The sequence below is a fragment of the Phacochoerus africanus genome, chromosome 8 (assembly GCF_016906955.1).
Source record: "Phacochoerus africanus isolate WHEZ1 chromosome 8, ROS_Pafr_v1, whole genome shotgun sequence".
NCBI classification, from domain to species: Eukaryota; Metazoa; Chordata; class Mammalia; order Artiodactyla; family Suidae; genus Phacochoerus; species Phacochoerus africanus.
Window position 1 is genome coordinate 47,167,564 of NC_062551.1, and position 26,020 is coordinate 47,193,583.

At 57.7% G+C, this 26,020-nt stretch overlaps 2 protein-coding genes across 9 annotated transcripts in view; one reads left to right on the plus strand and one right to left on the minus strand.

The window, feature by feature from the left end:
- The window catches only part of SIPA1L3 (signal induced proliferation associated 1 like 3), a 231,914-nt gene extending 224,657 nt beyond the window's left edge, over positions 1 to 7,257 (plus strand). For 6 of the 7 annotated variants that reach the window (XM_047793285.1, XM_047793288.1, XM_047793284.1 and 3 more), the window contains 3 exons: positions 1,560 to 1,695; positions 3,363 to 3,444; positions 5,038 to 7,257. In XM_047793285.1, the coding sequence (XP_047649241.1) occupies positions 1,560 to 1,695; positions 3,363 to 3,444; positions 5,038 to 5,181 (362 nt within the window). In that variant the 3' untranslated portion in view covers positions 5,182 to 7,257. The remainder of the gene's footprint in view (positions 1 to 1,559; positions 1,696 to 3,362; positions 3,445 to 5,037) is intronic. The other variant, XM_047793287.1, reaches the window with a different exon arrangement.
- A 2,416-nt stretch (positions 7,258 to 9,673) lies between these two features.
- On the minus strand, positions 9,674 to 16,923 carry DPF1 (double PHD fingers 1). Of its 2 annotated transcripts, none has more exons than XM_047792962.1 (11): positions 16,763 to 16,923; positions 16,565 to 16,672; positions 15,063 to 15,190; positions 14,680 to 14,769; positions 14,207 to 14,285; positions 13,874 to 14,005; positions 12,955 to 13,005; positions 12,742 to 12,861; positions 11,570 to 11,682; positions 10,937 to 11,018; positions 9,674 to 10,791 (listed from the first exon to the last, which is right to left on the minus strand). In XM_047792962.1, the coding sequence occupies exons 1-11, from the start codon at positions 16,785 to 16,787 to the stop codon at positions 10,721 to 10,723; spliced, it is 999 nt and encodes a 332-aa protein (XP_047648918.1). In that variant the 5' UTR covers positions 16,788 to 16,923; the 3' UTR covers positions 9,674 to 10,720. The 2 variants fall into 2 exon arrangements, with proteins under 2 accessions (XP_047648918.1, XP_047648917.1); XM_047792961.1 differs by having other exon boundaries at positions 10,937 to 11,048.
- Between the last annotated feature and the right edge of the window lie 9,097 nt (positions 16,924 to 26,020).

A 26,020-nucleotide genomic window follows, 5' to 3' on the forward strand; every position in this document is an offset into this window, starting at 1 on the left:
AAGCAGTTTTAAAAAGTAAAGGGTGGGGGATAAAAACCGAGAGAGGGCAGGCGACGGAATCCGAGTACGATGACAATTGTTGAAACCGGGGTTGGGTTCATGAGCACCCCTGATGCTCTTTTCTCTTCTTTGGGGCCTGTTTGAAACTGTTTATATGAAAGTATTTTCTTTTTTTTTCTTTTTTTTTTTTTTTTTTGCCATTTCTTGGGCCACTCCCGCGGCATATGGAGGTTCCCAGGCTAGGAGTCTAATCGGAGCTGTAGCTGTCGGCCTACACCAGAGCCACAGCAATGCAGGATCCGAGCCGTGTCTGCAACCTACACCACAGCTCACGGCAACGCCGGATCGTTAACCCACTGAGCAAGGGCAGGGATTGAACCCGCAACCTCATGGTTCCTAGTCGGATTTGTTAACCACTGTGCCACGACGGGAACTCCATGAAAGTATTTTCTAAGAGAATACATATTAAATCCAAGATAGACAATAACAGCTATCACGGATGTTATTTAGAGAATTGGGGAACTCTCAAGGTAACCGTTAGACATAATATGGTATAAATGTTAAATTCCCTAAGTGTGACGATTCGAAGTGTGGCGTTCCAGTGATGACACAGGAACAGATGGTCCTGTGATTCGGAAATGCGTAGCCAGGTGCAAAGAGGTGAAGCCCGGGATGCTGGCGGTTTACTCCCCAGCGGCCAAGGGATAACATCTGCAGAGAAGGGGGACAGGGACACGGAGCGGGTGGAACCGGGGGAAGGGCATTGGGGTTTTCACTGTGCTGTTCTCAGAGCCCAGAGAGAGAAAGGGGCCGCCTTTGCCAGGTGGCAGTGCCTCTCCACACTGGGGCCAGCACACGCGGCCCCACTGCCTGGCTGTTCGGCGCATTCCGTTGTCTCTCTGTCGTAGGGCTCTCTGGGCTGGCTGCTTTTTGCATGCATCCAGGCTGTCACCTGTTCTTGCCAGAAGGGTCACCTAACCTACTTGAAAATGAGGCGCTCGGGCTCCTCCTCCAGAGGCCGTCACGTGTCTGGGGTGGGACCCGGGAATGTTTGCTTGAACCAGCAGCCCCCCCGCCCCGATGTAGTTCCTCTCTTCAGCGTGCATGATTTTCTCTGCTCTGCTTTTATCTTTTATCTTTTTGCTTTCGAAACGTCACAGACATTCTTGAAACTAGGATGTGATGAACCCCTCATGTCCCCCCAGCATCAGCCCCAACCACTTCTGGCCGTGACCCCCCATGATTTCATGTATTGCAAAAGCAGGTCATTTCTGCCGAATTTTGGTGCCTACTTGTCCACACTGTGTCTAACGTCTTTCTCTGTCCCTTGGGTTCTGTATGAACTGGTCGTGAGGTCCGGAGGCTTGCTTAGAAGCAGGATGGGATACTGTTGTCTGTGTCCTGATTCGGTGTGGTTTTTTTGACAAGAATCCACCCTCAGTGCCCGTGTGATCTAACCAAGCGAGCATGGTTGAGCATGTCCTGGAGGTTGGCGGGGGGAGGGGAGCACGAGGAGGGGCCCTGAGCCCCGCTGACGCCCTGCGCCCTCTCTTCGCCAGTGCAACGAGCCGTGTCACTCTTCTCTCTCAACGACCCAGCTCTGAGCCCAGACATCCCGCCTGCACACAGTCCCGTCCACAGCCACCTGAGCCTGGAGAGGGGGCCCCTGACCCCCAGGACCACCCCTACCATGAGGTGAGGTTCCTCCGCCCCACCCGGCAGTACTGGTGCAGCAGCCACCCCCTCACCTAACAGGCTTGCTGGGGCCCAGCAGGGACCAAGTCAAGGTCGGCCCCACCGTCTTGGTCAGGTGGAGACGACAGTGACTTACACTCTCAGGGTTGCTTCACTGCCATCTTTGAGAAGCACGCCGTAGAGCCCCCAGCCTCCCCCGCTCTCTGCCTCCCGTCTGCCCCTGGCTCCCGCCCCTCTGTCTGCTCCTGGGTCTCCTCTGCTGCTCTTCCGAAATTACGCACCTGTTCCCCTGATACTTTCCTGTCACATCTTCCCAGGCTGGGCGTCTCAGGACCCAGCTGGGACTGAGGCCCAAGCCCTGCCCTCCCAGGCTTGGGCTGGGGGAGGGGAGGACAGGGAGGCAGACATCTCCCATTTGTCATCTCACGTTTAGTGCAGCATATTTGACTGCACTGGCTTGGCAGAAAATAGAATTACAAAGAGGGAGAGAGGATGGAAATGGCGTGTTTGCATGTCCGCGGATTTAAATAGTGCATTTCACACTCAGCTGCACACTTCACCGTGCAGGGTTATATATACAGCAGTCGTGCCCTGTACTTTATTCACAGCTCAAGTGATTTTCGAGGGTGATTTTGACTCTCCTTGTTTTTTGCTTCACACACTGGCTTTAGAACTCAGCCTCCCTCCACCGAAAATGCGGCCCCACCGTAATATGTGAATAGCAGAACCAGGCAGTGGCAGACGGGGCGCTGCAGTGAGAGTGGGAACAGGGCAGGTGTGGAGGTGGCAGCACCTCCGGGCACACTGCTCCTGGACTCCTTTGGCCCCTGCGCAGATAACCTCTCCCGCCTGCCTCCTGCCTGCCCCTGTAGCTCCCCAAGACAGCACCGTGCAGGGAGGGGAGGGGTGGGGAGTTGGGGGAGCCAAGTCCTCTCCTTCTTGGGTCAAGACACTCCTCCTCCCTGCCTGCTGCAGCCCACACCCCTTCCCAGCACCCACCAGGCGTGTGTGTCCCCGCAATGGAGCCTTCTGCAGGAAGGGGCTGCCCGCTCTCCTCCGCAGGGGCCAGGAGGGCCCAGGGCTGGGCACAGAGGAGGAGCCACGGGTTGGGGTCCCCCCGGTGCAGCGAACCTGCCTCAGCCTGGCTCTCCACTCTGTCCATTGGGCCGGATGCTCTGTTAGACTGAGACCCCACCTGGCACGGGGGGCTCTCGGTAACAGGGAGGCTGCCCTCATGGTCAGTATGGTTATTAGCCCAGTCCAGAGGCAGGCCCTTCTGTTCGTTTGCCCACTTGCATGCCCCTTAGGCTGGAACAGTGTTTCTCAGGCCTCCTGGGCGCTCAGTGGATGTGGTGGGGAGAGTTCTTTGTGCTGTGCCACATGGGAGGAGTTTCCCCCAAGAGCACACACGTGGTCTGTCTCGGAAGGGCTGGAGACACGCCAGGCATGGTGCTCCCACGGCCCGCATCCCACATCCACCATGTCCCCTCGCCAGGTGGAGTGTGGCCTTCTCCCAGGCCCGCCTTGGGACTCCAAGCAGGGAAAGGACTCCCCAGAGCCTCAGGGACAAGAGAGGCCTGTCCCCTGAGTTCCTCGCGGCTCTGGGTGAAGAGCCCTCCCCAAAGCCTTCTGGGCATCGAGCCTGACCCTGTCCCCCGTCTTTCCAGTGAGGAACCACCCCTGGATCTGACAGGCAAGGTGTACCAGCTGGAAGTGATGCTCAAACAGCTGCACACGGACCTCCAGAAGGTAAGGCCGCCAGGCAGCCGCCTCACGTGGCACAGCCTCCCTATCACAATCGAGAACTTTCCGCCAGAGGCACCTGTCCCCGCCCCCAACCCCACCCCATCTGTCCTAAAGGAGGCTGCCCAGCTCTAAATGCAGTCGTGGCTGAAGAGTAAAAAGTGACAGTAGCGGAGTTCTCTTGTGGTGCAGTGAGTTAGGAACTTGGCACTGTCACCACAGTGGCTGGGGTCTCTGCTGTGGTGCGGATTCGATCCCTGGCCTGGGAACTTCCACACACACACACACAGAAAAAGGCTGGTAAGCACACAGAGAAACCCACATACAGTCTTGGAGGGAGAGTATACCGGCCTCGCCTTTTAGGACAGTGTTTATCAAGACCATAATTGTGTACCTCGTCAACCCAGCAGTTTCACTGTGGGAGCTTGTCCAACAGAATTTCAAGCACGGACGCAGAGAGACCCATGAGCAAGGATGGTCACTGCTGCACTGCCAGCGATAAAGAATTGGAGCCAGTGCAGCAGCGTCAACAGGCGAATGGTTCTGTAAATGACAGGACAGCCCTGTGGCGGAATATTCTGCAGCCAATTAAAGCAGTAACAGAAATCTGTATATTTACTAACAAAAAAGTCCAATAACTTGAGTAGAAAACTATGCAAGCTGCAGAACTGTTTTCCTAAAAACATGTCATCCCTAAAAAATGTTAACAGCCGTGGGCCAGAGGGTTATCTAGCCGGCATTCCAGATTGTTCCTTGGACTTATCTCCAGGGTGTGGAAGAGACTCGTTTGCTGTTTTGTATACTTGTGGGTGGGTGAAAGGTCAAAAGGTAGCAGAGTGTGGAGTTCCCGTCTTGGCACAGTGGTTAACGAATCCGACTAGGAACCATGAGGTTGTGGGTTCGATCCCTGGCCTTGCTCAGTGGGTTAAGGATCTGGCGTTGCCATGAGCTGTGGTGTAGGTTGCAGACGTGGCTCGGATCCCGCATTGCTGTGGCTCTGGCATGGGCCGGTGGCTGCAGCTCCAATTCGACCCCTAGCCTGGGAACCTCCAAATGCCGTGGGAAGCGGCCCTAGAAGAGGCAAAAAGACAAAAAAAAAGGTAGCAGAGTGTTACTTGGAAGTCTCGAGCACAGGAATTATAGGGGCCCAGGTTCAAATCCCACCTAACGCTGCATGACCTCACACAGGTCACTGCCTCAACACCGCTGCCTTGTCCCCCAAAGGCGTCTCAGGAGAGGCAGCAAAGCCCACATAGGCAGCACTGCATCCACCTCCCAGTCCCCCACCCTTGGGTGGCTGTGAGGACAAGCAGGGTGACCGTAATTACGGTGATGTTGGTGACGGTGTCCCTCCACGTCAGGCTGTGTTCTGCGCTCAGCGCACGGGGCCTCAGGGAACCCTCTCAACACCCCCTTTAAAAGCCGAGGCAACGGAGCCCAGGGAGGTGAAGTGACTGGCCCGTGTCACTCAGTTGTCGAGAAGCAGAGCTGGGACTTGAACCCTGGCAGCCAGGCTCTGAAGCACAGCCGAGCAGGGCTCCCGGGGCCCTGGGAGCCACTCGCCGTGCGCCCCGCTGACGCCCAGCCCCTGCCCCGCAGGAGAAGCAGGACAAGGCAGTGCTGCAGTCCGAGGTGGCCAGCCTGCGGCAGAACAACCAGCGGTTGCAGGAGGAGTCACAGGCCGCCAGCGAGCAGCTGCGCAAGTTCGCCGAGATCTTCTGCAGGGAAAAGAAAGAACTCTGAGGGGGCGAGGCCGCCACCCCCGGCCCTCCGCCTGGGCAGGCCGAGGGCTCCTGCGCTCCTCTCCCTCAGCCCGGCCTCCAGCGGACCCGCCAGCCCGGGCCCCAGCGCCCCCCGGTGGACACGGACACCCAGGGCGGCGGCGGTGGCACCCGAGAGAGGCCTCCCCGGGGCTGGGGCTGGGAGCCGGGGTCTGCCCGCAGCCCTGGAGCCCCAGCGAGGGCGACCTGTCTGCAGCCTCCCACCGAGCTGCCCGTCTGTGGGCCCTGGGGGCTGGGCCAGGCCCACTCTGCCCGGGGCCTGTCCTCCCATCCCCAGGCGGCCTCTTCCCAGGAGCCAGCCCGACGGAAGCTGCAGGAACGGAGTGGAGGGCAGGAGCGCGTCTCCAGGCCCCACAGCTCCTGGACGTCACAAACCAGCTTTCCCCACCACAGCTGACAGCGTCTGGGTTTGTGGGGCCGAGACCCCTGCATGAAAAATCAGTGAGCGGTCGGGCCAGCGCGGCAGCGGCCCCAGGCTTTCGGGCCTGGTGCGCTGGCTCCAAAAGCATGGACATAGTCCCCTCCCAAAAAGCAACCAGAAGCACTTTCTTAGAGTTTCAATTGTTCTCTTGGGGGGGCGGGGGCGGGGTGTCCCAGGACAGAGAGAGGAAACCCCAGCATCCAGACTCAGTTTTTTTGAGGGGGAAGCTATTTGCACACTTGGGACCATTTCTACAGCCTTTTTTTTATCAGTCCTTTGACCTCCAGAGGCCACAACGCCTGGGCCCCTCCACCTTCGAGCTACTGACCGGACCAGGCCCAGCGACAGAGCCGCCACAGCCCACCCAGTTCCCCAAGCCCTGGCCTCTTCCAGGCACCAAGAGGGGCTCCACGGGACCCTCAGGTCAGGGCCCGAGAGAAACAGCCTTCATCTCTTCTCCGCTTCCGCTCTCCCTTTGCAAGTCCCTCGGCCCATCCTCCAGGCCCCACGGCAGCGGCGACATCGGACACCCTCACTGTGCTCCCTGGGGAACCCCCACAAGACGCCGAGTCTCTACAGGCAATAAGGGGCAGCTTGCCAGGCAGCCAAGCCGGTGTGGTACTACGCTGTTCACCCAGGAAACAGAGTTTCTTTTTTTCCTTTAAAAACAAACAAACAAAAAAATATATATATATATATTTATTTTTTCATGTAGAGTTGCGCCAGAACAAGTCTGTATGGCCACAATCTGTGGATTCCCCCAACCTCAAGCTGAGGATCCAGGCGTGTCCCTCGTGGGCCAGGCTCAGCAGGGGGAACTCAGAGGGTCAGAGGCAGGGGGAGCGGGCAGGAGGCCTAGCTCAGAGCAGCACACTCCAGCGGGGGCCAGCACCGGTGGCCCAGCCCTGTCCAGAGACCCCGCCACCACCTTTTCTCTGGGGCCAGAAGCCTCAGGGAAGGAGGCTCTGGGGAGCCCACAGGACGAGGGCATCTGGGGAACCAGAGGAACGGACACCTGCCTGCCTCCTCCCTGCGACCAACCTCCGGCCCCTCGGCAGCCCTGTGATCCCGGAGAAGGGCCCTCGGCTCTGCCTTCTGCTCTCCCTCACCTGTGGTGTGAGATGGGGGCTGCGGGGGGGCCCTGCCGAGTCCTCAGCCCTGGCCAACTACTGTGATGTCTCCGCCCCTCTCCGGATCCCTTTTTAGAAGGGTTCTCCAGGACCACGCCCCCACCCCCCTTCCTCAGCCCCGAACCCCTGCCTGCCCCTCCTTCATCCCCCCCCCTTTTTAAGTTGTCTCCTCATATCTTCAGATCATTCAAATCATTTTGGGGACCTAATCATGTACGTTGACGAGTGTAAATTATGATTTTTTTGGTTTTGTTTTCTGTTATTTTTTAAGGATTTCTGCAAAGCAAATCTATTTAATTTGAGTTGGGTGTTCTATCTCATGGTTAATGACAGAGCAGGGGTTTTTTTTCTTTCACATGTTGATTTGTTTCCTTTGGATTTTTTTATTCCTTATTGTCTCCCCCCACTCACCCACCCCACCCATCCCTGTCTTGAGATTTTCTGGCATGTTTCTGAAGGTTTCAAAGGAAATAAATGTTTCATAGAAGTGGTTTGTGTGTTCACTAGCTGAGCAGCTGCCTGGAGTCCCTGACAAGAGGGCGTGTCCAGTGTCAGCCCTCTCCTCCTGTCCCCCTTGTCCCAAACGCCGTCACCCCCAACACACACATACAGCCTGCGAACCTCCATATGCCGTGGGTGCGGCCCTAAAAAGAAGAAAAAAAAAAAATTCAGATTGCAGCGGCTCAGGTTGCTGCAGAGGCACAGGTTCAATCCCTGGCCCAGTGCAGTGGTTAAAGGATCCAGCGTTGCCGGATGGCGAAGTTCGCAGCTACAGCTTGGATTCAATCCCTGGTCCAGGAACTTCCACATGCCTTGGGTGTGGCCATAAAAAAAGATTCTACCTCAGAGGCCTGAAGTGCAGCCCATGGAGTTGTGTTGCTTTTAGAATTAATGGCCAACCCTTCTAAATCTGGAGATTGTACAGGGGGAAAAAAAAAACCAAAAAACTGTTATTTCGAGCTTGGTGACTGTCCTCCGCAGCAAGAGTCAGAACGGAGGGACCCCTGCTTCCTTGGCTGGGCTATCGCCCCAAGCCACACCCTCCCCAGCGGTGGCTTATTTTGCATGCACACACACACACACCCCCCCTCTGGGTGAGAGTAGGCCTCCCTCCACCCATCGTCGACTTGGTGGTTTGTAGGGGAAAGCAGCTCCTGCGTCCTGGTGGGGACTTGGAGAGGTGAAGGTGTCCTAGAAAGATACTGACCTCAGCCCTGGGCCAGGCCCGCCTCTAGGGCTCTCCTGGCTGGGGAGGGTCATCAACTCCCGGCCCCAGCTCTGCAGCTGCCCTGGCAAAACACTTGCCTTTTGACCCCGGGTTCCGAGTCAGACTTATTTTCCAGATCTCGAAATTCCATGTGAGCATCCCAAGGTCTAGCCTCTTGTGGGAAATCTAGGTCCAGCTCCGCCTGCATCTGAGAAGCAGCCCAGCCTCTTGACAGGGCTGGCCCCGAGCCTGGGGCTTTCAGGCTCACCTGTCCGTTTCCCCGTGACTGACCTCACCATTTCTGAGCTCACACTTGATGCTTCTCTGACACAGACCCTCCCACCACCCCACCACCCACTTTCTCCAAATCGGGTATATATCTGTTTCCAGAAGAGGTGAGCCAGCCATTTCCACATCTCCTAAAATTTCTAGAGCCTTCCAGACACTCTGTCTCCGCCCTCCTTGAGGCCCCATCCTCAACCCCTGCTGCACTCCCCCCACCAGCACGGCAACAGTGGAACAAGCTGTTCTCACATCCTCTCCTGGCGCCTGTGACACACACCAACTTCCAACACCCCACAACTCACACACGCCAGCGTGTGCTCTCGTCCCTTCCCCACCGTGCCCCAGTTTTCCACTTCCTCTGCCTTGTCCCCTCTCTCTCCCACAGGCGCCCCCGGCCCCCCCCATCCCTGCCTCCCACCCACCTCTGGCTCTCCCCTCACCCAGGCTGGGAATCCCTTCACGACTTTGGCTCTCTCCAGATTTTTCTCTTGTCTCCCTAAATTCTTGGCGTCCTCTCCCCAGAAGTCTCATCCCTGTGTCACTGTCCTGGGACTTTGCCTGTCCTGGATCCTAACTTTATCTCTCTGCCGATGTGCCCCCCTCCTAGTTTCCATGCCCTGGTTCTCTGCCTCCCCTCCTGGAATTTCTTGTGCTTTTCTCTCCAAATCACTGTCTACTTCCTCCTCTGTCTCTCGCTCTGTGGCTATTTTTCATTACTATTATTTCCTCTCTCCCGCTAAATCCTCGTCTCTCCTGGCCTCTTCCCCCATCCCTGGGGCGCGCCTCATCTCCCTCTCCAGATCTATTTCTTCCCTGCCCTACTCTTTTCCTGATTCTCTGTAAACGTGTGACTCTCACATCTGTCTCTCCTGACCGCTCTGTGTCCTGGTTCTCACTCCTCACCCCACCTCACCCAAATCTTTTTTTCTCCTAATGTCCCTGGATCTGTCTTTCTCTCCTTTGCCCCTTCCCCTCTCCTCTTTGCCACACGCCAGGCTCAGGGGTGCCAGGCGATGAGTGGGCCGAGGCCGTGGCGCTCCTGGCACCCCTGCCCTGTGCCAAGCCCCAGGAGGGGAGGGGTGGGGCCAGGCTCAGTCTTCATCTTTCCATCCCTTCCCTTCCCCCAGTCCCCGGCTTCCCGCCTCCCTCCTCGCTGCTTCCCGCTGCAGCTGCAGCAGTCCGTTGCCAGGGCAACCACAGCTGGCTGGGTGGGAGCCCCCTCCACCCCATCCCCCCCTCTTTTCCTTTCCGACCAGGCAGGGAGGAGCGGGACAAAGCCAGAGAAAGGCGGGGTGCAGAGGGGAGCCGGAGGTGGGGGCCAGCTCCAGCTGTTTACCTCAGTTGCTTCTCCCCCAGTGAGGCCCCACCTCCAGTTTTGGTGACGCCCCAAACCGGCCTGGAGGACGAGGCAGACGTGGGCAGAGGGGTCAGGCCCAGTTTAATACACAGAACAAGTTAATTCACAGCAGAGGCAGGCAATAAAGGAGACTCGTTTACAAGGGGGGGGCACGCCTGGATTGGAGGAGACCCCCCCAAACCCATCACCTCCCCCACTTGCAGTCTCATTTTCCCTTTTTTTAAAACCCAAACAACAAACACAACCACAAGAAACAATCACGCCCCCTCGAGACCCCGAAAATGGCCAGCGAGGGTGGCAGGGGGCGGCCCGGCCTGGCCGGTAGGGAGTTGGGGCGGGGAAAAATCTAGTCCTTTGCAGAGTCTGTGCTTCTCGTTCCAGCAGGCGCTGGGCAGGGGCCCGCCTTGCCCCACCGGCGGCCAGCCATGGCAGCACGGAGTGGGCACGGGCCGGGCTCTGGGGAGGGAGCAGGAACAGAGCTCAAAACCATGGTTCACATCATGCAGTATCCACGGTGGGCACCAAGGGGGTGGGGGGCCAACACCACACCCACCTGCCCTGCGTACAAGGAGGGAATGGTGCCCACCTTGGGTGGGGAGGTGGGACAGCTGCAGCGCCACAGACTGGGAGGGAGGGGCCGCCAGGCAGGAAGCTGGCGTAGACTGGTGCCCAGGAGATGCGCTCGGCAACCCCCCTCCACCCAGCCAGGCCTTATAGGACTCTTTGTATATATTAATTTCTTTTTTTTTTTTTAACTTTTTGACTTTTTCTTTAGAAAAAGGCTATGTCCGTGCCCCCAGCTGGCATCCACCACCCCTCGTGCCCGCCCAGAGGCGGGGTATGGCTTTGAGGGGAGCAGAAGCCCCTGGTGCCCATTTGCCAAGGGGTGGGGAAGGAAGGAGGAAGGAGAGGGCCCAGCTGGGCCCACCAACCCACAGGGCAAGCATTCCACTTGCACGGAGGGGGAGGCCCCGCCCCCCTCAGGCTCGCCCGCCCCTCCCGCTGCGGGGCATTAAGGATGGGGGAGAGAGTGGAGGAGCTCCGGGAGGAGACGCAGGTAGGCAAGCACCACCCCAGAGGTCCAGGTGAGCCAGAGCAGGCCTAGGTGAGGGTGATGTAGGCAGAGGCCTTCTCTTTCAGGTGCCGAAGACAGAGGTGACAACTCCAGCTCCCTGTGGGGTGGCCCGAGGACAGGGAGTAAGACCTGGGCCTGGGCACGACTGCTCCCACCCCCGCCCACCGGCGGGCACCATCTTCCCCAGCAGGAAGTCCACCTGCCAACCCTCCCCCACCCCCCCAGGCTTCCTCTTCGCTCACCTTCTGGGGGCTCCGCCATGGGGGGACTCAGGCAGTACATGTGGTAACCCCGATCGCAGTCGTCACAAAACAGCAGCTGGTCCTGGGGGGTGAGACCCGCCCAGCTGGCACCCTGGGGGCACGGGCACCAGAAACCGGGGTGGGGGGGCTGGGGCAGGGGTCGGGTCAAAGGGGCTGGGGGAGGTGGTCCCTTCCAGGACAGAGGGCTCTGAGGAGGTCATCTTGGCAAAACCCTGCGAGCGAAACGCCCCTGAGGACTGTCAGTTTGCGGTTTGTTGTTTGGGTTTTCTAAGGTTCTGTGGCACACTGAAAATGACACTGGGGCGGTCAGAAGCAGTGGATGCGGTGTCAGGTCCCAGCCGTGCCATCTTCTTAGCCGGGTGACCTTGGGCAAGTCTGCTCCCCTCTCTGAGCTCCCTCCCTCTACCTCAGGGTGGTTGGGAGGAGTCGGAGAGTGAAGAGTAGTAAGTGCCAGGCTCAACTAATGGACACTAACTAATAATCATAGTACAGGTTACTGGGTTCACCAGGGAGGGGGCTTCAGGAAAGGCTTTAGACCCAACTGGCAAAGCTGGAGGTGCTGGAGGGAGGCGGCCCCGGGGGCATGTCCCGGGGAGGGGAGTGGGCACTCACGTCGTTCTCGGAGGTGCCACACAGGCTGCAGGACTTGCACTCGATGCACTGCCAACGGTAGGTTCGCACGGCCGCCGTCATGTTCACCGTGAACTGTAAACACGAGGGGTGTCCTGGGGGCCGAGGAGCAGGGATGCGGTTAGGGGTCATTGTGCCCCTCGTGGCTACTGACCCCTGGAAGTGAAATGGCTCAGCCCCTACCCCTGGCTCACAAGGCCCACAGGCTGACCCCACCCAGCCCCGGTGCCCAGCGCCCATCCCTCAGGCAGTGCCGCCGTGGCCACCAGTCTCTCCTACCCAGCCACCATGGCAACCACACTCTGCTCCCCAGAACACCATGGCAACCGCATTCCATTACCCACAGTGCTGTGGCAACCCCTTTCCACCACCCACAACACCGGGGCAGCCACATTCTGTTAACCACTGCGCTGAGCAGCTGCATTCCATTACCCACAGCAGGATGGCCAGCCCGTCCTGTGAACCGCGGGCACGTGGCAACCCCAGCCTCCCAGCCACGATGCCATGGCAACCACCTTCCACAGAGGGGTCTCCACCCTCTGGTTCCCTGCGACCCAAGCCCATTACACACGATGCCCCAACCACCACACCATTACCCACGTGACCATGCAGTGGGCCAACCCCCTGGCCATCCCCCCACCCCCATGCAGACACCCAGCCGCTACCTGGGGCCGCGACAACTACCTTCCACTACACCCAATTGTCACAACAACTGTATTTCACTGCCCGTAATACCATAACAACCACGATTCATTGGCCACCGTGCTCAGGCAACCGCAGGCTACTGCCCACAGGTCCACCTCGGGAAACCGCTTTCTATTAACCACACCTCGGTGGCAAGCACTCTCAGTCATCCACAACACCCAGGCAGTGGTAATCCATGACTTGCTATCGCAGCATGCTCCCCACGAGGTTCTGGCCACCCTCTTTTACTGCTCCCCACGCCATGGTAAGCAGGTGGCAGTACTCGCAACGCCAGACCCACCACAGCCCCTTATTCCCAGAGCCTCCCCGACCCCACTGTTTCCCGTCATGCTCAGCAGTGATCCTCGGGGTCCCCCAGATGCTCTGCATCCCCTCCAGTCCTCACTCCTCCACCTCCTAGCCTCCAGATCTGGATCCCGGCCCCCAGAAGCCTCAGGTGGGGGCATCACCTGATCGCCCACAGTCGGCACAGGAGATGAGGTCCTCGGGACACCCCGTCTTCTTGGAGCCACCCAGGCAGAAGTCACAGTAGCCGTTGGGGATGACAGTGCCGTCAGGTGCCTTCTTGGCTGAAAGACAGTGGGCAGGGCTTGGTGTGGGCAAGGCAGGGGCATTCGGTCAAAGGCTGCTGCAAAAGTCGGGGCGGGGGGAAGCATCCCTACCTGTGTGTTTCCTCTGTGCCTCGGGGACCCAGGCCAATTCTTTGTAAAACTCTGGGGGTGAGGGGGACAGAGAGAGGGGCTCTCACCATAGGCAAGGCTCCACCCTGCCCCCAGCCTCAGCCCCAGGGGCGGAGCCCTTGTCCAGGCATGGAGGGGGAGGGGAGAGGGAGTGGCTACCCCAAGCTGTGAACAAATAATTCTCATCAGGACCCCCCAACTCTTTAAGCACAACTGCTGCATCCTCTTTATTAGGTAAAAGCCTGGCAGATACAGCTTTAGGAAGAGCCCCCCACTTCCCCACGCACACACACTTCTACCAGACAGCCACCCCCAACAAAGCCCCAAAATAAAAATTAGGCAGATCCCACTGGCCAAGATCTCATATGGAAACAGGCGTTTCAGGAGGAAAATTCTGCACACAGAGGTGGCTGGGTGTGTAGTGGGGATGAGATTTAGAGAGTGCCCTCTCCCGCCAAGGGATGGGTGGGAAGATGGTTTCTCCACTGGCACAGCCTCCCTGCTCCAAGCCTTCCCCCATCCCTCAGCTGTCAGGGTTGGCACCGGACTGGCATGGGCAGCCGCCAAGGGTTCCCGGGCCACAGACCCTGCCCCTTGGCCCAGGCTTAGCAGAGAACGGAGAAAGGGAGGCAGGGACGGAGGGGAGTCATCTATCACCCCCCTCCCCAAGCTCTAATTGAAACAATAAATCAGACCCAGAAATATTACGCCCGGCCGGGAGCGAGGGAGAGATGGTTGGTTGTCATGGCAACCCCAGAGCCAGCATCCCCATGGTCGGTGGGGGGAGGGGACCGCTGAGCTGGGGCTTTTCCAGAAATGTCTAACGTGCCCCCTCCCTCCCGGGCTGCTAGCCCCCACTCGCAGGGCCCCTCACCACCCCACGCCCTGCCCGCCTGCTCACGTTTATGGTTGTTTTTCCGGTGGAAGGGCAGGGCGTGGCGTTCGGCGTTCTCCTCCCCCTCCTCCTCAGCCAGGTGGGTGTGGGTGTAGTGGTAGCTGAGCCCTGGCCGGTTCTTATACCGTTTCCCACAGACTGAAGAGTGAGCAGGGAGGGCCGGTCAGCCCCCTCCCAGCCCATGCCGCCTCCACCCTGGCCTCCGGGATCACATCTCCTCCCTCTGCCAGAGGCCTGTGCATCCCCCCCACCAGGGTCCAGAACAGGAGGGAGGGGGCCGGGAGGGGCCAGGTCTCTGGGCCCCACTCTCTCTCTTCCCCCCTCTTCAGAAGGACTCACTATCACAGACATACGGCTTGTCTCGGTCCTCCAGGGAAGCGGTGTCCTGGCGTTTCCGGAGACCTCCGATGCCATATGCCTGGGGAAGAGTCTGGAGTGAGGGGCCAAGAAAAGGAGCAAACTAAAAGAATTTTCCTCATTTGGGCCGGAAATGCAAATCGCAGCTCTGCCGCTACCTAACTGTGGGCCTTGAGTAACTCCCTTGACGGCTCCGAGGTTCAGTTTCCTCATCAGTCGTACAGGTATGAGGATTGTTCTAACCCACTGGGCAGTCTCTATTTTGCAAATGGTTTCATAGATCCACGCCTCAATTTCCTCATCTGCAAAATGGGTTATAAAAACCCCCTACCCCTTGAGGCTGCTCTGGGGATTAAATGAGATCAGACTGGGGCAGGGTCTGAACATTGTGCAGCCTCAATAAATGGGATCCGCATTGAGGGGAGGGGTGAGGAGCAGAAACTTTGGGGTGATACCTTTCCTTTGGCCCTGTTCTTCCTCCTGGGAATGTCATCCTCCAAGTCTTCCACTTCGAGATCGTGTGGAAACTCCAGCAGCTGCTGTTTCTGGGCACCAGGAGAAGGGAGATTGGGGTTAAGAAAACGGGACACTGTTCTGCTTTGGGGGGATGGTTCTGGGGAGAGCATAGAGGAGATTGGGGGTGGCAGGGCAAGTCAGAAGGTCTCCCAAAAAGAGATGAGGTGTGGAAGGATGGAGACTTAGGATGCCTGAAGGACCTAGGGAGCCAGTGGAGATCTCAGAGCAGGAATGGGATGGGCCGGGGCAGGAGGCAGGGGTGAGAAGGCAGCTGCGGCCACCGGGGTGGGGGCGCCGCCGGGGTGGGGGTGGGGGGGGCTACCTGGCAGTCCATAATGGTCTCCTCCTCCTTCAGCTCTATCTTCTTCTCCCCCGTCTCAGCACACAGTAGAGCCTCAAGGACTGGTCCTTCCGGGAGACCACCCTCCTTCTTCAAGGGCGCCTCACAGTCTGGGGATGAGGCCACGGGGGTGGGGGTGGGGTCAAGTGGAGAGGTTGTCCCCAGAGGACTCCTCACACTGCCCAGGCTGGGGAGTCATGCTCTTTGCTGGTGGGAAGAGGCTTCCCACACTCCACTGGCAATAGACTCAGAGACTCAACCATATGCACTGGAAAGGGGACTGGACCCGGGGGAAGACACAGCCAGACCCTCAGAGCCGCTTGGGCACACTCAGGAGGAGACGTGGCCAGACCCTCCGATATACCTACATACGTATAGGAGACTCCACCCAGACCCTTACACCTGGAGAGAACAGACACCCAAACAGGACCCACGGGGACACACGCAAGGGAGCTCACACGGATCATCTGCGACAGCCAACCCCACAAGGGAAGAGACACACCCTGATGCTCAGATACACCTGGACCCATGGAGGAAAATATCCAGACCCTTGGGTCCACCCAGAGACACTCAGAAAGGGACCATTAGACCATCAGATATGCCCAGACCCACAAGAGGAAGACACAGCCAGACCCTAGCAAACACCTGAACATTCTTAGGGGAAACAGAGACACACCTAGAGAGAGTCACCAGGGTGGATACACACACACAGGACATAGAGACAGTCCCTCTGGGGCAGTCAGACACCGCCAGGTAGACACTCCAATACACCTGGCCCCACACAGAACCCTGGATCTACCTGGACAAGGAAAGAGAAACAGCCAGTGATCTAATAGTAGGGGACACAGTCAAGAAGTGCTAAGGCCAGAGACTCAGGAGGCAGGCAGCCCATGTACACCTAGTGGATCAGATACTCGGGGAAGAGCTTCTCCCAGACCTTCCAAAGCATCTGGCACTGAAAGGAAGAGACAGTTGGACACCCTGATACACTGACTCTCAGGAACAGTTGGACCCTCAAACCAGACACACACAAGAGGAAATAAACCTTCTAATACACTTAGAAACACCTGAAAAGAGACACAAATACTGAGATACACTCTACTACAAATGGACAGTTACGACCAAACACTCTCACACATCCAGACACATTCAGACATCCACAGGAAGAAATACAGCCTACAAGGAAGAGATACAAAGACTGGATACACCTGCACACACATGGCAGATACCACTCTGTCCTAGAATAGGCTGGGGCCCAGTCAGGAGAAAGTACAGTCCAAAGTTCAGTCACTCAGGGAGAACCGTGGAAGCTCTGGACTACAGCCAGACACACACTGGCAGACACACAGCCAACCACTCAGACACTGGTTGGGAGGGGAATAGAGGTGAACACTCAGACACACATCGGCATCAGCACACACTTAGCACGTGTGCTGTGGGCACTGATGGGAGCCACCCCGAGCACAGGACGAAGCTCCACCCACCGATCTTGTACTCGCAGGGCCGGAGTCTGGGGTCCTCCAGGATGTTGAGTCTCCGTTTCTTTCTCCAACAGCGGGCGGGGTACGTATAGATCTGCCCCGGGGCCAAACCTGGCGTGAGAAAGGCGGTAAGAACGAGGCCGCGCAGCCGCCGCCCCGCCCCGCCCCGCCCCGCCCCGCCCCCGCCCTCCCGGTGGGTACCCGGCCCGCGGTGGGTCTTCTCCATCCAGATGTAGCAGTTGTTCTGGGCCACGCCGGTCTGCGAGTCGAGGAAGGGCAGGCGCAGGCTGCGCTCGGCGCACAGACGCGCGTTGTAGCTTCGGCAGTGCTCGATGGCCTCCCGGTAGAAGTCCTCGCCTAGGCTGCGAGGGGCGGGTGAGCGGGCGGGCAGCTGTCAGCAAGGGCAGCCCACCAGGTCGCCCAGCACCCCTCCCCCACCCGCTCGTAGGGAATGGGTGGGCGGACTCCTCCAACCTCCTCTCTCCCCTCCTGTGGCTCCTGGACCCAGGAGCCCCCCAGCTGGGATTCAAGCAGGTCCCCAGCCAAGGAGTGGATACAAATACACACAATGTAGAAACAGACAAAAATACACTGGGACCCATCCATACAGGCACATGTCCAAATACACAACACAAACGAATCACACAGAGTCACACGGGATTCACACACAAAGAAATACACATCCCAAGACTCACAAAGGAGAAACAGACACATCTCACATATGTGCACACACAAACATCTACTGAAAAACACAAATATCTCAAGTAGAGACAGATCACACACATACCCGTGCTCAAATATACATCACATATCTAAAGACACACAGCATGCAAACAGATCACACACCACACACACACTCACTCATGCATCCAAAGACACACTTAGATACACAAATGTTAAAAGAGAAAAAAACAGGAAAACAAACTACCCACATATGCACGTACACACATAGCCAAAGACACAAAACACACACACTATTCAGGTACGCTATACAAAGAAATCACACATATTCACACAGGATGCACATACATATTCACAAAGGCATACAGTACAGAAACCAACATCTCAAATATCACCTATTGGAGCACACAAAGATACATACATACACAGCATAGGAACAGACAAATCAACCCATCTTCACACAAAAACTTGCGCATAAATACATGCACACCTACATATCCAAAGACACAGAGCACAAATGATGCACAGTTTCAAAGAACAGGCACACACACTCAAAGACCCAAATATCTAAAGATACCTAGTGTAGAATAAAAGAAACTAAACACATATCCACACACATATCCAAAAAACCCAGAACCCAAACAAGTGACACATACTCTACATTCCAAGACAAAGGTAGTGTGGGCTTCACTCAAGTTTACCAAGGCCCCAGCGCCTCCAGACAGTTTCTCCCTCTCCCCAATCCCAGGGGTCGCAGGGCGGGACATGACCCCCTTTCCCCGAAAAGAACCCCAAGAAGACTCTGAGTTCCCCACACACTTCGCTTTTCCAGGAGGAGAGCGTCGGACCAGGTTCTTGCCAGAGACCCGTAGTCACATACTCGCAACCCGGCGCAGCCCGGCCCACGGTGACAGCCCCCAAGACACCCCATCGGCCCCACCCCCAGCTGCCACACACACGCACACACACACACACGCCCGCCCAAACCCGCCCGCGCGCCCTCCCCCCCGCCTCCCGCCGGCCCGCAGCACCTCAGGGGGCCGGGGATGACCGTGGCCATCTTGCTCCCCGGGTCCTGCCCCCAGCAGGTCCCCGCCGGGCCGGTCCTCCCAGCGCTCGGGCGGGCGCTGAGGCCGCCCATCCATTCATTCCCGGGGGGCGGGAGCACCGGGGCCACAGCCAATGAGGGCGGCGGGGCGGGCCCGCCCGGGCCATGCCGGGAGTGGTAGTTCCCGGCCTGGGGCTGGCGGGACCCCGCAGAGAAGCGGGGTCAGAGGTGGGGCTGGGGCACGCACAGCCATCCCCGCACGCTCACTCATGCACACCTCCGAGTCTCACACATGCGCGTACACTCACACCTGCACACCTGGTCTCGCGCACACCCACACGCGGCAGCTTACACACACATTCACACCTATACTCCCTGCCTCCCACGCAGGCTCACGCACACTCCCTCTCCCACACCTTCACACAGACTCACATACATTTACACTCACACAAACACTCCAATGTCAAGAGACTTAAAGACACCTTACACAGGTACACACGCGACACGTGGCTCACCGACACCGCCCCCACATACACGTCCCACGGACACGTTCACTGACACCACCCCCCCCAAGTCCCTCCTAACTCCACAGAACCCTCTCAGGTCCCCAGCTTTCTTTCTGGCAGGGATCCCGCCCCACACAACCCCTTCCTTGCCTCCGACAACAGCTAGCTAGTTAAGAGTTGTAACCACACTTCCTGGGTTCAAATCGTGGCTCTGCCACTTCGTGGCCATGTGACCTTGGGCAAATGATAACCTTTCTGTGCCTCAGTTTCCTACTCTGTGAAGTGAGGGTGATGCCCCATGGGGGTTATTGTGAGGATTAAATGAGCAAGTATAGGCAAAGTGTTTTAAAAGTTAGCTGTCAGGTAGTCAATGTTCAATAAATTCATTCCTTCCACAAAGAGGACCTGATAGGCACTAAGATGTGAAATGGTGATAGCTAGCCATTATCAGAAAGAATAATGCTGGGCATGTAACAGATGCTCACTGAGATTTGTTGAGGAGTTCCCGTTGTGGCTCAGTGTTAAAGAACCTGACTAGAATCCATAAAGCCTCCGGTTCTATCCCTGCCCTCCATCAGCAGGACCCAGCGTTGCCAAGAGCCGTGGTGTAGATCGCAGACATGGCTTGGATCCCGCGCTGCTGTGGCTGTGCAGTAGGCCAGCAGCTGCAGCTCTGATTCGACCCCCTACCCTGGGAACTTCCATATGCCTTAGGTGCAGTCTTAAAAAAAAAAAAGATTTGTTGACTATAAACATACTGAGTAGCCACCATGTGCCAGGCACAGTTTTTTAACAGAGATTAACCCACATGATCCTTATAATGACCAGGGTGATATTATCATTCCTGCCAGTTTCCAGATGAGGAGGTGAAGCTACGTGCCCGCAGCCCCTGGCCGATGTCTGAAGGGGGGACTAAGAGAAGGATTCACTCACTCAGATGTCCTATCCCAAGTGATCACTTTCTTCTTTCTCCCACTGTCATCCGAACGGACTCGACCCTAAGGGTAAGAGTGAGCTGACCTCCTGAGTCACAACACACTCACCCCAAGTCCCATGCACACACACACACCTGGAACACCGCCACCCTCCAGAGTTGGAGTTCAAGTTTTAGCCCCTACATGGGTGAAAATGCCCACAAATGTCCATTCCACCAGGGGGCTCTCCAGCAGACAGAAGAGGCAGCGGCGGAAGAGCCTTCAACCCCCTGGTGAGAGACACTCCCTCAGGTCTTCCACACCCATGGTCACTTCTAAAACACACACACACACACATACACACACACCCCTCTAGTCCTAGACCCCTGACCCTTTCTACAGGCTCTCCCCCAGCTCCCCCAGGTAAGGCCTTAATCTTCTCCTCCCCCAACCCCACAGGGAGGGGTGGGTCTCTTCTCCACATCTGACCTAGAGCAGATGGCAGGGGGAGCCAATCAGGGACACTGGTGTCCTCATACCTACTCTGGTCCCCAGGTCCCTACAGTGGCCACCCCACATCTCATCCACAGAAGCCCTGCCCCCTCCACCCGCCCCAAACCGCCAGCTCAGCTCAGAGAGCGCCCTTGCCACCCTCCTCTCTCACCTCCCACCACCCTCACAGATCTTCCAATACACTCTTACACTTGCTCCCCACACCTCCAGCCTGACACCCCGGCTCACCCCTGCCCCGCCACAGAATCTTTGCGTCTGATCTGGTCAGCCTGGAGCCTGAGTGTAGACCCAGCCATCACCTCCCTGGAGGTCCTTGTCCACCAGCACAATTTGACCCACAGACCCAAGCCAATACTTGGAGAGGGGCCTCCCTGCCCTTCCTTACCCCAGCCCCCTTCACAGAGCCCCTTCCCACACTCGCGCTCCCCTACCAAACGGTCCTCCTATCCCCCACCCCCCAGCGCCCTCTGTGGCAACTGGACCACAAGTGAAATCAATATCGACACTACTACGGATAATCACTACATTTAGTCAGGGTCAGGCTCAGTACTAAAGTGCTTTACCAACATCACAATAGCCCAGTGAGGTCGGAAGAACTGTTGTGATTCCCCAGTTCACAGAGGGTAGTCACTGAGGCTCAGGGAGGGGAGGAAATTAGTGGCTCCAGATGGGGGGTGGGGTGTCTTTTTTTTTAAGGGCCTCACCCTCAGCATATGGAAGTTCCCACCACAGCCACAGCAACACTGGATCCGAGCTGCATCTGCAACCTACACCACAGCTCACGGCAACAGGGGATCCTTAACCCACTAAGTAGGGGCCAGGGATTGAAACCTCATCCTGATGGATACTAGTCAGTTCCCTAGCCACAACGGGAACTCCCTCAAGATGGGGTCTGGATGCAGGCAGTGAGAACCGAGCCCGGCACCTTCCACCTCCCACTCCGGGGGGGATTTGACTCTCACTTTCTCTCAGGAGCCACTTCCTGCCCTCACACCCTGCAGACCCCTGGGAAGGTGAGAAGGGTGCTGGCGCTCCCACCCCCACGCCTACTCTGGCCCTCAGGTCCCTCCAATGGCTGCCCCACACCTCATCCCCGAAAGCTGGCCAGGGTCAGAGCGAGGAGGTCTGGATGTCTATAGAGCCACCAACCTGCACAGGAACCCCGTCCCAGCCACTTGGAGGGTGTCCCTCATGGGGGAGACATGTCTGTGTAAAATCCTTAGAGTCAAAGGGAAGCAGAAGGGTGGTCACCATTACACACCATTTCATACTGACCCCAGCCCCACACACGCCCTCCGGGTCCTCTGCTCACTGCAAAGCCGCACGGGTAGGCGCGTGCCTATGAGCCCCCGCCCCCTCCTCTCCCAACTTCCCCCCCCAGAAGCCAGAAGCAACTGGGGGCCTTTGGTCCAGCCACCGGGCACAGCCTTTCTGGAGGAGGGGGGGGAGGGGCGGTCGGGGTGGGGGTGGGAGCGCCCCCGGGCCCCTGCCCCCATCCCATTCCCCCAGCACTCTTTGCTCAAGGTCAAGGTGGCGGGTGCAAGGGGTTGAGGGAAGGGTGGGGGAGGTCGCCCCGGCCCCTTTGTGCGGCGCCGCAGGCGTTCGCCCTCCGCCTCCTCCCCATCAGGCCGGGGAGGAGGGGGAGGGGAGTGCCGCGCACACCAGCCTGCGAGAGAGCGCGGGAGCGGCCGCGCGCCTGTCACTCCCAGCCCGCTGTCACCGCCTGGGGAAGGGGGGTGGGGAGCACTGGGACCCAGGAGTTCGGAATCCCGACGAGGGAGCGAGAGAGATCGAAAGAGAGGGAAGAAGAGCGGGGGAGAGAGCAAGGGATGGCTGGGAGTGGGGGGGGGCTGGAAGAGAGCTAGGTTTGAACCCAGGCGTCCAGGATCCCAGCCACTGGGCCCAGGAGGACTCTAACGCTCGGAGGAGGGACGCGGACAGAGAGAAAGGGAGGGAATCCCCGGAGATCGAGGGCGCTCCCGGCACCTTCTCCGGAGGCATCTGGTCCCCAAGGGGATGGGAGATGCTCTCGTTAGATGTGTACGGGCGGCGGAGAGAGGGAGGGATCCCACGGTCTACGCTGACCAGGGCGACGGGGCTTTAGGTCCTGAAGACCCAGGAAGGAAAAAGGGGGAACAACAGGTATTTAACTGGGGACCCCCGACGTCTCCCACCCTGCGTCCGCGCGCGGATCGAGGTCCCCGGAGAAAGAGGGGGGAAAGAGAAAGATGCTTTGATGAGGGGAAAGGGTGGCGGTGGAGACTGAGGTCTGGACTTAGATATTCGTACTCTCAAGCCCCTTGCAGGGGCCGGCCTGGCGTCCCCGGAGACTCGGAGGAGGAGAGGGGGAGGAGGAGAGGGAAGCCCCTACCCCCACTCTGGGTGGGGAAACGGCCTCCGCCACCCCCAGCCCGCACCACATTCCTCCACTGACAGCGACAAAGAAGATGCGCCCCCGCGACACTGGAGGGGCTCCCGCCCGAGCTCCAGGAAGCGACAAGGGGTGGCGGCTCCCCCAGGGGAGGGAAGGGGACGAGCTGGGGGGCCCCATTCAACTACCCTCCGCGCGCTGCGTCCCCCTCCCCAGCGAGGGCGGGGGAAGGGTTCGGGTAGGGGGCGGGATGGAGGGACGTGGACGGCGGGGACACTCACGACTTGAGCGGGTTCTGAATGGCGGTGGCCATGGCCCGCTCGGCTGGGCCGCCTCCGGCCCGGGGCGCCGCTGCCGCCGCGCGCGGGCCCAGCCCGGCCTGCGCCGCCCGCTCTGCCGCCCAGCGCGCTACGATTTCATTCATTCTTGGGGCTGCGGCGCGAGCGGAGCGGGGCGGGCCGGGGGCGGGGCTCGACCAATCCTCGCACCTCCCGGCGCACGACGGGACGTGGAGTCTAGGGGCGCGCGGCGACGCCCCAGGGCGCCCCATTCCGGACTACACGTCCCAGGGGGCGTCGGGAGGACCGAGCGCCCATTGGCTACTGGGGATACAGGGCGGGGCGGGGCTCTCCCCAGAGCATCCTTTCCCCCTCCCTGGGGGTTCTCCATCCCCAGCTCGTGCTCTCCATCCTCCAGGCACCGTGGGTGCAGAAGCAGGTGGTCCCTGGCTTCTGGGTCTCCGCAGTGTATGGGGATGACCCCAGGGTCTGCCGTGTATTCTTATCTTTGCCTACTTGTCCGGGTATCTCTTCTGTGTAAGCCAGTCTGTAGAAGGGCACTGGGGCTGATCAGTGCCTTTGTTCATTTATAAAGTGTCTGCTATGTGCCAGGCACTCTTCTAGGCACGGGAATACAGAGTGACCAACAAAGTTGCCACCCTCAAGGAGCTGACATTAGCAGAGAAAAACAGATGCTATAAGAGCTTTATAGCACTTATCGCTTTCTGATCATTTTAGAAAGCGATAAGTGCTATAAAGAAATTGGCTTCTTGGAAGTTCTCTTGTGGCACAACGGGTTAAGGATCAGGCATTGTCCCTGCAGTGGCATGGGTCACTGCTGTGACACGGGCTTGATCTCTGGCCTGGGAGCTTCCACATGCCATGGGAGCAACCAAAAAAAAAAAAAAAAAAAATCCTCCGAGGTAACTGAGCTAATACCTGAGAACTTGCCACCATGCAATAGGGGGCAAATAGGGAAAAACTTGGCAAGTTCAAAGATCAGCGGGGGAGTTCCCATTGTGGCTCAGCTGAAATGAATCTGACGAGCATTCATGGGGACCCAGGTTAGATCCCTGGCCTCGATCAGTGGATTAAGGATCCGGCATTGCCTTGAGCTGTGGTGTGGGTGACAGAAGTGTCTCATATCTCGTGTGGCTGTGGCCATGCCGTAGGCCAGCAGCTACAGCTCCAATGATTAGACGCCTAGCCTGGGAACCTCCACATGCCACGGGTGGGCCCTAAAAAATAAAAATAAAAATCAGTGGGAAAGCTAGTGTAAACTGTAGCAGAGTGAGTGAGGGGGAGATAAGTTAGGGAGAGAGCAAGGCTCCAAATCATATAGGGCCTTGTAGTCCACGATAAAGAAGATGGATTTCGTTCTAAGTGCAATCAGTCATCCTTGACTCTCCTTTTCCACGCACACTCCAAGCCCATCAGCAAACCCTGCTGTCTCTACATTCGCAAAATAGACCCAGAGTTCACCCACCCTTCTCCCTTCGCAGCCTCCCTCCTGGCACTGTCACCATTAGCTCCCACTGGGCAGTTCCTGTCTCTTCTCTCCAGCGCAGCCAGAGTGAGACTGTCTAAAACCTCTGGCATCACAATGTTCTCTGGCTCAAAACCTCCAGTGGCTTCTTTCACATTTAGAATAAAATTCATTCCAAGTCCTCACTGTGCTCTCAAAGGCCCTACTCAAACCCATCCCCAAACATCATCACATTTCTGATCTCATCTCCCTTCTTCCTTCCCTTGACTAACTTTGCTCCAGCCACACTGGCCTCCTCCCAGGTCCTGAAATATTTCAGTTCCACTTCAGCCACGGGAGCTTTGCATTTGCTGTTCTCACTGCCTAGAATGCTTCTCCGCCAGACACCTGTATGGCTCCAACCCTCACTTTAGTCGGGTTTCTGAATAAATGTCACCTCCTCAGAGAAAACCTCAGCTAAAATAGCATCCCCCATACACTCTCTGTCCTCTTAAAAGCTTTCTTTTTCTCCCAACACTTGCCATAATTTGTTACCATGCTGTAGACCTATTTAGTTATTTAATTTATTGTCTGTCTCCATCCATTCAAATAGCAGATCTATGAGGCAGGGATTGTTGTTCCATCCACTGCTGTCTCCCCAGTGCCTAGAACAGAGCCTGAAAAAATAGCAGGTGCTCGGCAATTAATTGTTGAGTAAATAAATGAATCAATTAGTCATTATGCTTCGTGTCTCTTCCCACTGTCTAGCTCTGTGGAACACGACCAGCAGAGAGAGAGAGTGAGCTGTGGGCTCTGACGGTGCTCTCCCACAGAGGGACACTTGGTCGGTCTGAAGGGAGCCAGGGACAATGGGGTGGGTGGGTGTGGGAGGGTTGTAGTAGGGAAACCTGCCCAGTAGAGGGTCTGGCACTAAAGCTTTGGGCAAAGAGAAGGGAAGGGAGGGCTTCTTGGAGGAGGTTCCAAGGGAATCTGACCCCCTGACCTCTCCAGACACAGGGCAAGTCCCTGTTCTGACCTCTTGGGGCTTTGATGCCTGATCTTCCTGTTACCCAAATATTGGGAGCAGACAGTGATCCTGGATGTCTCAACCTTTGGTCAATTCTCAGAACCTGGAAACCAAAGATTTGGCCACCAGAGGGCACTGTGGCCCCAGTCTTTGTCCACACAGTTTGTTGCCGAATCCTCAGATCCAACAGGGACATCTGGGGACAGTGGATCAGCCACTGGAGACACTGGTCCGCCCTCCTCCCCCACCCGGGATCTGAGCCCCCCCCCCAAAGCCATGGTATCAATAGGAGACCCTCTGTCTCAGACCCCTGGGAGCTTGGTCCTCAGAGCTTGAACCTCTGAGGGAGACATTGGCTAACCCCCCCTTATACCCCTTCTTCCCCACAGTCTTCAGAGGATACAGCCCTCCCCTAAGCTGCCCTTGGGATGTTCAGACATGACCTCAGAAGTCTCCTGCCCAGACGGGCATGCTGAGGTACAGAGGAGGTGAGGCTGGGAGCCTCACAATCCCAGAGCAACAGGAACTTTTTTGTGTGTGTCTTTTTAGGGCTCCACCCTCGGCATATGGAGGTTCCCAGGCTAGGGGTCGAATTGGAGCTGCAGCTGCCAGCCTACCCCTCAGCCACAACAACACCAAATCTGAGCCACATCTGC

Excerpts from the sequence above, each read along its gene's own strand:
- DPF1 (XM_047792961.1), bottom strand. The coding sequence starts at position 16,787 with ATGGAGAAGACCCACCGCGGGCCGG. Across the intron at positions 14,286-14,679 it reads AGAACAGGGCCAAAGGAAAG|GCATATGGCATCGGAGGTCT; the intron begins GTATCACCCCAA and ends ACTCTTCCCCAG. Across the intron at positions 11,049-11,569 it reads GTGGCACCTCCGAGAACGAC|GGTGCCAGCTGGGCGGGTCT; the intron begins GTGAGTGCCCAC and ends CCGTGCCCCCAG.